General features: G+C 41.1%; 2 protein-coding genes across 2 annotated transcripts in view; one reads left to right on the top strand and one right to left on the bottom strand.

The window, feature by feature from the left end:
* The window catches only part of glrx3 (glutaredoxin 3), a 13,717-nt gene extending 5,703 nt beyond the window's left edge, over window positions 1-8,014 (bottom strand). The window contains exons 1-4 of the mRNA XM_062526628.1: window positions 7,896-8,014; window positions 6,732-6,840; window positions 2,168-2,242; window positions 1,430-1,631 (exon numbers count right to left, since the gene is read on the bottom strand). Of these exons, the coding sequence (XP_062382612.1) occupies window positions 1,430-1,631; window positions 2,168-2,242; window positions 6,732-6,840; window positions 7,896-7,972 (463 nt within the window). The 5' untranslated portion in view covers window positions 7,973-8,014. The remainder of the gene's footprint in view (window positions 1-1,429; window positions 1,632-2,167; window positions 2,243-6,731; window positions 6,841-7,895) is intronic.
* A 298-nt stretch (window positions 8,015-8,312) lies between these two features.
* On the top strand, window positions 8,313-10,998 carry si:ch211-221j21.3 (uncharacterized). Its single transcript, XM_062526112.1, has 4 exons — window positions 8,313-8,682; window positions 9,128-9,265; window positions 9,652-9,711; window positions 10,110-10,998. Exons 1-4 carry the CDS (start codon window positions 8,605-8,607, stop codon window positions 10,137-10,139), a joined length of 306 nt encoding a protein of 101 aa, XP_062382096.1. The 5' UTR covers window positions 8,313-8,604; the 3' UTR covers window positions 10,140-10,998.
* The last annotated feature ends 785 nt before the right edge of the window (window positions 10,999-11,783 follow it).

Here is an 11,783-nt window from a genome sequence, read left to right as displayed (position 1 = left end):
TAGACAAGCAGGATTGATTGGTGGAGTGGCCGCTTTCCCGCCCGCCCGCCCGCCCGCCTCCCGCCCGCTCGCCCGCTCGCTCGCCTCGCTCCTGCAGGGGCCAGGGGCTCGGCGGGGCAGACTCCGCGCTCCAGGACAGGCAACATTAAACTTCTCAAGGAAAGGACGTCGAGGAGTTTCAAGGAAAGACGTCGGATTATGCAAACGCGGGCGAATGTTGAGTGTGTGGGCTCTGAGCCGGTGCTGGGGATGTCGTAGCCTTCCCCCCCGTCCTTGTAACCTTTTAATTCGAGGTGAAGAGCTGCCGTTTCTGTTGCAGGCTGAGGTCCTGATCAGACACGAAACCAGGGGTGGAAAGATTAAGCAGAGCCATGGAGAGCTACTGTGGCCGCCTCCAGTGCCTGGGAGGAACTGCCTGTGCAAAGGCCTCATGCATAGAGCAACATCACGGGGAATGAACAACTTAATGACGTCTGTCAAAATATTAACAGCACTTTCTGAAGACATTATTAATTAATAATCATTATGCTACCATATTACAGTAACTAGCATATATATTTGACATTAGACACAAATGAGCATATCGTCTGTGGTATAACTGGCAGTCCAATCTGTGTTTGTTATGTCTTAAAGGGCCTCTGCCTTTGAGATTTGCTCGTCTATATAGGTAATGTTGGTGTGAACAACTGCCCTAAAACATTGACAAACACATCAAAGATTACAACGCTTGTTTTATGATATTTGTCCTGCTCCTTTATGACCGTGCATGTTTACTTCTATGTTAGTGACTTCTGGCCAAAGTCTTTGGAGCCCCCGCTGTATGTGTCCAGTGGCCCCCAGAGGCCAGCCGGTGCTTCCCTCTTCTCCCTGAGGCACATGTTCACAGCGAGCAGTCGGGTCCACTCTGCCCCGGAGGCGGAGGGAGCGCGGTCATTGGTAGTCTAATCAGCAGGCTGTGATGCTTATTGACTGCTGCGCCCACCGCCTGCTGACCGTACAGCCAGGGGCTAGGGCAGGGTTAGCCGCGGAGCGCGCGGCCGCACTGACAGAGCCATTAACATCCCGCCGCGCTGGACCATCTCACTGACCTGAGGGGCCTTCCCTACCGCCTAGCCGCTACATGTCTCTTGCAAGTGCAGACAAACGCACTAGCAGAAGTGCATCGAGCTCACAACAACAGAGACATGCAGGGGAGGACACTCACAAACGACATGACCGGACATCCAAGAAGGCACCGCTGACCAGAAAAACACAGATGCACTGACAGGTCTGCACACACATACACCCACAGACACAACCAAACACAGCTCACACCTGTAAACAAACACACACACACACACGGTGGACTCATAAACAGGCACGCATGCACGCACACGCACACACACACACACACACACACACACAGAGTGGGTAATTGCTGTGAGTTTACCGCAGCGTGGCTCCTGTGGGGAGCCCTTCATGAAGAGCATGCAGGGCGCGGCGTTGATCAGCTTCTTCAGACGCTCGTTAAGGTCCTCTTTGGGGGAGTCCCCCGTCCCCACGGGCCCCTCGCTGCTCGACGCCAGCTTCTGCACCTTCTTGCTCAGCTCGGGGGCATGTGCGCCATCTAGCCTGTCAATCACCTCGCCACTCTGAGGCCCACCAGTGCGCACACACACACACACACACGAGCGTACACACACACACACACACACACGAAGCAACAAACAAACAGGAACAAAAATAAATGAGCATCATTCAGTGTAGAGTGTTGGCCTGTTTTACACCAAATAAGGCAAGACCATGAGACAGTAAGGCATGAGACAGCACATTGTGTGTAGGAGTTGGAGTAGACATGACATGACATGACATACTGAGTGATGGGGAGAACCTCAATTTGCCTCCTCTTTTAATATGATAAGTTGTTGGAGGGTATAAGCGCCATTTTAGCAGTCAATTATACGTTTATTATGAGCTTTTTATTGATATTTCCTACCACAAGTGCTCTGAAAATCATACTACAACACTGAGACCACGTTGAAGTTTCGCAAAGAGCCCCCCAAGTAATACCTTATCTTGTAATCTGCATAAAGGTAGGGGAATATCCGTGGCCTACATGAGTGGCTACAGGTTGCACAACACCACCCCAGTGGCTTGAAGGATGAGGCAGCAGCCAGGGGAGACGTACCTTGAAAAAGAGGAAGGTTGGAACGGAGCTGATCTCATATTTCTCCGACACCTCAGGCACTGCCTCTGCTTCCAGCTGTGAGGTGGGACAACATGAGGAGAGAAAAAGACACGGTCAACTGAGACAGCTGCAGAGAGAGAGAGAGAGAGAGAGAGAGAGAGAGAGAGAGCCAAAGTGAGAGCTATAAAAGGGACAGACTTTTGAACTGGTTTGTGTGCCTGTGTCCCTGAAATAGAACCCATCAGTATCACACCGCCTCCCTTCAACACATTTGTTTGGAAGAAAGTACCCTGCGAGGGAGGTAATGAGGTCTTTGGACATCACTCATCTAAAGAGCAAGACAGATCTTGTGGGAGGGACAGGCAATGATGGATGGCCGCGCTGTTTTTGGCTTGGTTGGCTCACAGACAAATTACCTGCATGCAGAGTTTTCTAATTCTTCAATTTCCTTGGACATAAAAGAATCTAATTATACATGAAATATTAAAGTGAAAATATACACAGAAAGTGGAGAAAATAACAAAAAAAAGTAATAACAATCTTGAAGGTATAATTTCAAAGCACTGACAACCCAGAGCAAGTCTCACATTTTACCTTTCTGACAATCCGCCTTGCAAACAGGGCAGTGTCAAATGGCTGTGCCCATTTTTATTTTATACTGGACAGCCCCAGGGTGCAGACAAAGGGGGGCCGAGGGAGGAGAGAGAGGAAGGTAATGCATCAGTGACATGGCAAATTCTCAATCATATTTAGCTACCAGATATTGAAAGCCATAAATCACTGACCACACTTAGGTTGTGATTACAGTGTTTATTGCCATGCCTCTGGCCAGTCTAGTCAGATGATTTAAGCATCTGAAAAGATCCATGAACCTCAGCACTGCAAATGACAACAACCTCCACAGGCATCACACAACAAAGGTACGAGAAGGAATTGAGAGAGCAATTAATGCATACCTAATATTACAAGTTTGCCTAGGTGTGCCCAGAGATATAAAGCCACTCACATAGAAACTATATTGGAAACACGTTACAAATGCACTATACCTTTGTGTTCTGAATGACCCTCAAAACGTTCTAACATCTGCTCTGTAATATAACCACTATTTAGAAATCGATTTCTGAAACCTGCAACAAATGTATATACAGTGAGGAGAAAATGTATTTGATACCATGCTAAAGTTGCCTAAAAAGAGGAATATAAAATCGTCATTTGACAATTGATCTTAATGTCTTAATTCAAAAATTGAGTAAAAATAAAACCGCTAAGTACGCCAATTTTCTTTGTGATGGAAGAATGTTTCGTAAATAAATAAATGTTCTTCCTAAATGCTAGGGGGAAGTAAGTATTTGACCCCCAATGTAACCCTATGGGAATTCAACACATAGGGTTAACATAGGGGCGGGCAGATTTTTATTTTTTAAGGCCAGCTATTTTATGGATTCAGGATATTATGCATCCTGATAAAGTTCCCTTGGCCGTTGGAATTAAGATAGCCCCACATCATTACATACCTTTCACCATAGCTAGAGATTGGCATGGTGCTTTTTCCAGTAGGCCTATTAGCCTGTTTGATGCTCATTGAGCTCAATGCAAATCAAACAGGCTAATAGGCCTACTGGAAAAAGCACCATGCCAATCTCTAGCTATGGTGAAGGGTATGTGATGATGTGGGGCTATTTTAATTTCAAAGGCCAAGGGAAATTTATCGGGATGCATAATATCCTAGATCCATGAAATAGCTGGCCTTTAAAAATAAAAATCTGCCTGCCCCTATGTTAACCCTATGTGTTAAATTCCCATAGGGTTACATAGGGGGTCAAATACTTCCTTCCCCTAGCATTTAAGGAAAACATTTATCTATTTACGATACATTCTTCAATCACAAAGAAAATTGGTGTCCTTGGCGCTTTGATTTGTACTAATTTTTTGAGTTAAGGCATTAAGATCAATTGTCAAATGATGATTTTATATTCCTGTTTTAGCAGGGTATCAAATACATGTGCTCCTCACTGTATATAACATAAGTTACAAAACAAACCAGGGAGAAAATACCATATATTCGGTACAATGATTTACAGGACTTCACTATGTTACACCACCCCCCCTCCCCCTCTATGTTGGCTAGCTAGGCCGATTGCACCACTGGTCTGGACTTTGCAGCTCACTCTTTCCAATATGCTCTAAGAATAATCTGTTTTGATGAATACCTAATTCGTCAAACTGGAACTCCTCTGTTCACTACTGCAAATACTAGCTAAATGTGACCACTAATAACCCATGTTGGAACAGGTGAAAAGATCTACTCTTATCTACTGTAGTTCCTTCATCAAAGGCACAGGTCAACTTGGCAACTGCTCTGCAAGCCTCATTCCTGAATGTTCTCAGGACAAAAATGATTGTAGTTGACAACTGCTTACAATAAACACATTCAATTAAATCTCAACAAACATAAATACATTGCATACAAATCACTGACTCAAAGTTAAAAAAACATGAATAAAGGTCTATATTTCAAGAATTACACAAGAATTTGCCAGCAATAATTCATTGTTTAGTACAAATACACTAGTCTAGTCTCATATCTATAGTATCTTTAGTTTTAAAGTGAATTCCACAGCCCTCCTGATTCAAAAGACATTGTAAATATGGTTATACTTGCAAACAATACAACTTGCAAACTACTGCTTGTTGTCTATGGGGACAATTTTCAGATGCTGCGTGATATCACTGCGCCCATGGTACGTTTGCAAGTTGCCTTGATAATTACGCCAGATGAGAGTGTAGTTCCATGTCAAATTAGCCTAGAAAAAACGCCAGGTTTCATTTTCAGTTGGTCTTATTGCACTTTCTAACTTGAGAAGAGACACGTGTTAAATGGGAAAATGACCGGAATTCTTAGTCACTTTTAAATATGATGCTAGCAGGCGAGATGCTACTGGTCTAATCCGTTTCAATGATCTATGCTAGGCTGAAGCTAAAAGTTGTATCGCCAGACTCACAGAATGGCTGGATGAACGGGGGAAAGATAAATATCAATTGTTTTGCTCGAGGGGAGGTGGAAAATGAGCTTATTTCCCAAAATGGCGGAACATCCCTTTAAGGACTAACATTAGCATTATTCATTGTGTCAACAGTTGAACTGTCTTATAAAGCTGTAAATTAGATTCACTAAAATGGCAGGGCAACTGCAGCATGTTAATTGCATGTGCACTGTTTAAGTAAACCCTTTATTTTTGAATGATGGCATGAAGCGTCAACCACCATTGCAGACGCCACGTTTCAGATAACTTACACAGAGCAGGGCCTTTTTTTCCAAGATCATACAGGGGTGGTTAATAAGGTGGGGACACACACAAAAATGCGAGACCCTCACAAATGACTGAACAAAGGGGCCTCCACCTTTGACAATATACAGTAGCATCACTCATGGAAAGTGCACGCAAAAGTAAGGATGTAATGATTTGATAATGATATCGGTCTGATAAAGACTCAAATGATGACATAGCAAAGCCATGTTGCCTTTCTGATTGGGTCTTGTCTGTCTGATGTTTTTTACTCTCCATGACTCACTTTAACTTCCATGTGCGAATTACATTCATAAATGGCAAACGTGAGGATTTGGGAACATATTTTAAAATGTTTTACAAAAAAAACCCACTACGTACTATAGCTTCAGTGTCAGTTTCACACTATACAAATTAGAACCTCTTATAGCAGTCAGAAAAAATTATGATCAATCAAAATGTGCAATAATTCTGAATCATGTTTGAAAAAGAATGTTTCTTTCAATTTAACTTAATAAACAAACTAAAAAAAAAAATGCAAACTATCACACTCACATTATAGCAATAACCGCAGAAGCATGAAAGATTTGATGCAGCGCATTCTTCAAGAAGAAGCTCCCTTACAACCACCACAATTGATGTCATGTACAGATTAATAGTATTGGCTTCTCCTATATTACTGTTTGTAAACACATGTCATGTACAGATGAATACTATAGGCTACTTCTATATTATTGTCCATAAACAACACTATGCAGCTTTAACTTTTATCAGACAACAAATGCTAGCCTAGAAATCTAGACGCACCCTAGCGGCAAAAAATAGTTTGGCTTGCCAGGCTAAACAAATGCTGGAATAACCTTCAAATTAATGATGGTAAATGGTCATATGAAGGACAGAGTATCACATGTATTGTTTCAACCGGCCATCCAAGATATGAGCTATGCACTCGAGGCAACACATTGGAAAATATAAACTTTCACAGCATGACATTGCTGATAATATTGCCAAAAGACAGCTGCTATCATGTGAACAAGCTTCTAGTAGTATCAGTAAGACTCTGTGTGTCATCTGCATGGTGTGTGCATGCCTTTAGCGGCAGCAAGTTCACTAACTTTAAACTTAAACTGCTTAGTACTGCTTTAAGGTACATGAGCTTTTTCATACAACAAAAGCACACTCTTTTGAAGTTATCTGTGAATTTGTGTGTCCATGTTGGTTGTGATTCCTAAACGTATCCTCCCAACAACACTACAGAATGGTGCTATGAAGAGTACCTTTACAAAAGTTGTCTTAGAGTGCTCCTTCGCCAACTCTGCAAGCACATCATTCATTTGGGTGCACTGAGGCGCCCATGGTGCCAAGAAGTGTACGACTGTTAGAGACCTAGGAAGGGATCAAGAACAAATCAGTGACAACCAGTATAAACCAGGTTATCAGAGCACAAATTACTTCACAACTCAACATATCTTCAGTGCTTCATTGACCAAAGTCTAACACCACTACCTGAAGAGAACATTTCAACAATTATGATGGAACCAGAGAGGGTTAAAGCGGAGCAGTAATGAAGGATCTTTGATGGAACACTGAACTGCCATATGAATGAACAGATTTAGAAATTCTAATTAGAGCACAATTTCTATGCGTAAACACACTTACACTACGCACGTCTGACATGGTGTAACTATGACCATTATGAGTAACGACAACATATTTATATTTTTCACAACTGCACCCTGACAGCAAGAACCGGACATTGGGAATATCAAATCTCCAAATAAATCTGGTTCCCTAGAGGCAAATTACTGATTAACTAGTGGTATCCTGCTAAGAACGAATAAACTCGAAGCATCCCCCTCCTGTGCCAGATTTTATTTGTCAACATATTGAAGCAGTGTGTGTTTCCTCAAGTTGAATTCTTTGGAATGGTCAACATCCTGCTGCACTATCATGAGGCCCTTTGTAGACTGCTATGCAGGTAACAAAATAAGCTTAATTTAGCACCTTGGGTCTTCATTTTCTAACGCACTCAATGTATTAGTACCGGTATACGTACGAAATAAACACGTTTTCTTTATCATTCGGACACGTTACAATGATACTGCATGATAACTACAACGTGTTAGCTGCCTAAAATTATAGCGCCACAAACCCATTTTCGCCGCAATGTCATTTATCGTGGTGCTCAAAACAGGCTTTCGGATACATGTAGTGTCAAATTCCAAGTTATATAATGTATTCCAACATTATATAACTGAATTGAAAAGACGAAACATAGTCGACTTTTTGCAGCTAACAGTTAACGTTAACATTAGCTATCGTTGTGACTCGTCGAGATGTCGCATACATTCCCCGAATGTCTTCTGGTACATTTCATGCAATGCATTAGTTTCCCATTTTCATCTACTCGGTCTGGAAGACCATAACTTCCACAAACTTACTTTCCATTCTTTTTTAGCAAATCTTCAAATTGCGGCGTAGCTGTCACGTCCAGTAAATTCGCCATGTTTTCAGGCATGAACAGTGGATTGCGAAACTCGTGATTTGCACCAATTGCCAGGCATTACTAGTCGCACATGAAAACTGTAGATCACTAGAAACTAGATAAAATGGGCACTATGGGTCATTTCATTAAATAATTAGGCTGCATGGGACATTCAATCTTCAATTAAACAAACAAACAAACAAAACATAGCCTACTTAATGTAAATAGGCCTACTGTTTTAAATCGTATCGCCTTCAGACAGACTTCCATCAACATCCTGTTAACTTTTACTCTGCGGAACCCTATGGCGGAACCCCATTGGCTGAATAACGGCAATGTTTTATGCCAGTGATCACAGGCCGAACATGAAAAGTACAGATGGTACGACCCACACCAGGAAGGACGTCCTCAGTGTTGTCTGCTAGTTGTTTGTCTGCTAGTACAATTAGTCTACACATTGCATTTAATGTGTTGTTGTGTGAATAATTATTTATAATCAGTTGATTATGATAATAACGTTAAACGCTTTAGGAAGTGAGCCACTTGACTTGACATCATAACGTTAGGCCGATCTCGAGGTTAACGTTTAGGTTACGTTAGCCATAAGGTTTCAAAAGTTGTAGGACAACTCGGTCATTTGGACAACCAGACATTTCTTGCTAATCATGTCGATGGAATATATGACTTCTCTCCACAATAAACGACGCCATGAAGAGGAGCATGGTAACTGGGAATATCAACCGGTAACGTTAATGTTATGTTAACTTCATGTCGACAGCTAACAGAGTGCTTAGTATATTGCCCTTGCCATGCTAGCGTTGAATGTGTAGAATGTTTGACAAGCGTTGCGTTTACGGCGCAACATTTAGTGTTAGGCAATGTCGTTCTAACGTTACTTGCCTACTGATATTATAATAATAAACATATATCATACACATATAAATTAGAACAGCGAGCCAGTTTGCTAGGTTGCTAGCAGGCTAAGTTAACTCACGTTGCCTGGTGGGAGACATAACATTTGGCGGCTTTCAACGTTAACCTAAGCCGATTAAAGATAAGGGTACTGCATCTTTATATTCATTTAAAAGCTAACACGATACACGAGTATGGTGTGTGTTGGGGTTTATTAATGTTAGTGCCACTCAATCAGTCACGATGTGTGCACTTCAACTGTGTTTACGTTTGCAGAAAAGGCTGTGCAGTGGAGTGGCTCATTGTCGCAACATTGAATATGGCGCGGTCGGCGAAAGTCCCATGGATACATGGGAGATCCAGCAGCAAGTCCTACCGAATGGGAACACAGGCAACGGAGTCGTTCCTGTCATGGTAAATGTGACGATGATCTTGCTTTTTTTGTGGTGTTTATGTTTGTAATCCTGTGAATGTGTAACGGGATCCTATCAGATGTGCTACTTTTGATAAAGTCTGATAAGTTAATGGGTCCTAGAGCAAAGTTCTCCCATGACATAATTTATGAAAGCTCCCCATAAACCAGAGCCAAGTGCACCATTCTGTTCGTATTCTCTTAAGTAATCCACTGAAGTAATATCCGTTGATCTGCTCTACCCACTCAGTAATTTGAGGTTTGAATGAAACTACAGATCCCTTACCAGTTTAATATGCTTGACCACCCACGAGTTTGAATTATAATGGCCATGGCCTTGTAAAAGCTGACCAGTCTCTTCTCTCACTTGTTCTCTTTCTCTATAAAGAGCACACCTCAAGGCAGGTCATCTGCACAGTGCTGCCCGAGATGTATGGCGGGAGAGTCGGTAAGTGATGATAACAGACGTGTTCTGCAAGTAACAGAATGTGATTATTATTTATATATTCTGGTCCATTTCAACTTTAAGCAAATGTAGAAATATAAATAAAGCTCAAATTGAGTTCAAATAGCCTTTTATTGACTTATAGGTTTTTGAAAATGTCTCACCCTCTTGGAAAATCAATATATATCTATAGTGATATAAAATGCACATTTAGAACTATCTGCCTCAAGGCCAAGTTATCCTCATGCTGATCTCACTGGTTGATACTTTATTTGCACCTTGGGGGAAGGCAGTGAATGAATTCTGTTTTGGTAATGGACATACCTTGTAGAATAAAAAGGGCTTTTTTTTTTTAAAGTTACCCATGTCACATCAATGCTTTTCTGCTGTCTTCCATACAGGGACACATTAACCACATCATGGGATATTGATTATGATGATCTACAGAAATGCCTTTGCCATAAGTGAGAGGATGGTCAACCAATCCTGTTTAGTAGATGCCAGCTTGTCCCCCTGCACTATGCAACACAATGCATACAGAGAGTGCCTTGCACATTTCCTTGATCTCTACCAAGTACTGTACAACTCCACTCCAGCACTGTTTACATGTCCAGGTATTTCTAATGGCTGTATGGCCAGTCATCGGGTAAATGATTTCACACATTCTAGATGAATGAGTTAAATGTACTACTACAGTGTAGTTGATAAAACAGCCGTCCTCAGGACAAAGCCATGACCGTTTTATATGCATATTCACAAAGGGAACCTCCAATCCAGGAAGTTTGTACAAATATATAACACATGCAGACACACTTGGAGAGAGACTAAAGTTGCTATTATCAGTCATTGATGATTAGGAATAGAATTGTTGTTTGGTATGCAAATTATTGTTCCTTTTGCATAGTTCTATGGTATGGAAACATTTAGGAAATGTTTTGTAATTACGAATGGTCTGATTAATTTGGGATGTTTGCCTTTACAAAAAGATAACTGATACAATAATTAGAAACATTTCAATAATTTGATTGAAATGCTTTAATTATTTATGGATTGTATTAATTGGTGTATCTCATAGATACTAATGGATTTATAGATATAAAATGACCCTGTTATAATGTCCAAATTAAAAATCTATATATATATTTGGAGAAATGTTGGGTAAAAACAGGTTTATCAAAAAAAAAAAAATCTGCATTCAAAATGTAGTATCCGTAAACCTTTTCTTGGATTTTGTTCCATGTAATTTTTGTATAAACCATGCATTTTAATAATAGAAATATGTCATCGACACAGTGGTGTTTCCGTGTATTCATTCCTATGTATTGGTTATGAGTCCGTATTGTGTCCCCAAATCACAAAGCTCGGCTCCCTTTCCTCTGCACACTGCACACAAGATGGTGCTGTGCGGTCTCTTTTGTTATCCCTAACTCACACGTCCTCTCGCTCAATGGCTCCATGAGTCATACAGCAACTTGCGTCTTGCTCTGCTGCTAATTTGCATAGTTCATTCATTTTTGTTAAAAACAACAGCGTATCTGCTTGTAAAGCTATGATTAATGATAGACCACTATTTGACTTCTATGAGGGAAGGGGCCATTGTCTTTTCTATTTATTTCACAGTTAAAAAATGTCAATGGAAAGACAATATTTACTAATTATGTGGATGCACAAATTTGTGCAAAAAACAAATACAGAGAATATATATAATGTCATCCCACTAAAACATGATACCTTCAATATCTGTACCTTTGCCTTATAGGTGTTTTTTATTATTATTATTGATCCTAAAACCTTGGAGTTATTCATACAGAGGTTTGTCGTATGTGCCAATGTCTTGGTATTCATAAGTCATTGTCTCTGCTCTTGTAAGGTCTAAAGGAATTACTTCAGCTCAAAAGAAGCCATCAGGAAAGGCTGAAGTTTGTCGTAAGTCAGCCAAGATGGATTTAAGTGTATTACCAGCACAATCTCGGCTGTCCTCCCCCAGTGCAGTCTGGTGTACAAGGAGAAATGAGAGTATGTTCTCAGACAAAGCTTGACCTCAGGGAGGACGTGGCTCGGAGGGCCTAGATTTT

Source organism: Sardina pilchardus, chromosome 22 (genome assembly GCF_963854185.1).
Source record: "Sardina pilchardus chromosome 22, fSarPil1.1, whole genome shotgun sequence".
Classification (NCBI taxonomy): Eukaryota; Metazoa; Chordata; class Actinopteri; order Clupeiformes; family Clupeidae; genus Sardina; species Sardina pilchardus.
This window is presented reverse-complemented; position numbering and strand designations above follow the sequence as displayed.

What these genes read in the sequence shown, in the direction of transcription:
- si:ch211-221j21.3 (XM_062526112.1), top strand. Translation starts at nt 8,605, where the DNA reads ATGTCGATGGAATATATGACTTCTCTCCACAATAAACGACGCCATGAA. An exon ending in GTAACTGGGAATATCAACCG is followed by an intron (nt 8,683 to 9,127) that starts GTAACGTTAATG and finishes TTACGTTTGCAG; the next exon opens with AAAAGGCTGTGCAGTGGAGT. An exon ending in ACGGAGTCGTTCCTGTCATG is followed by an intron (nt 9,266 to 9,651) that starts GTAAATGTGACG and finishes TTCTCTATAAAG; the next exon opens with AGCACACCTCAAGGCAGGTC.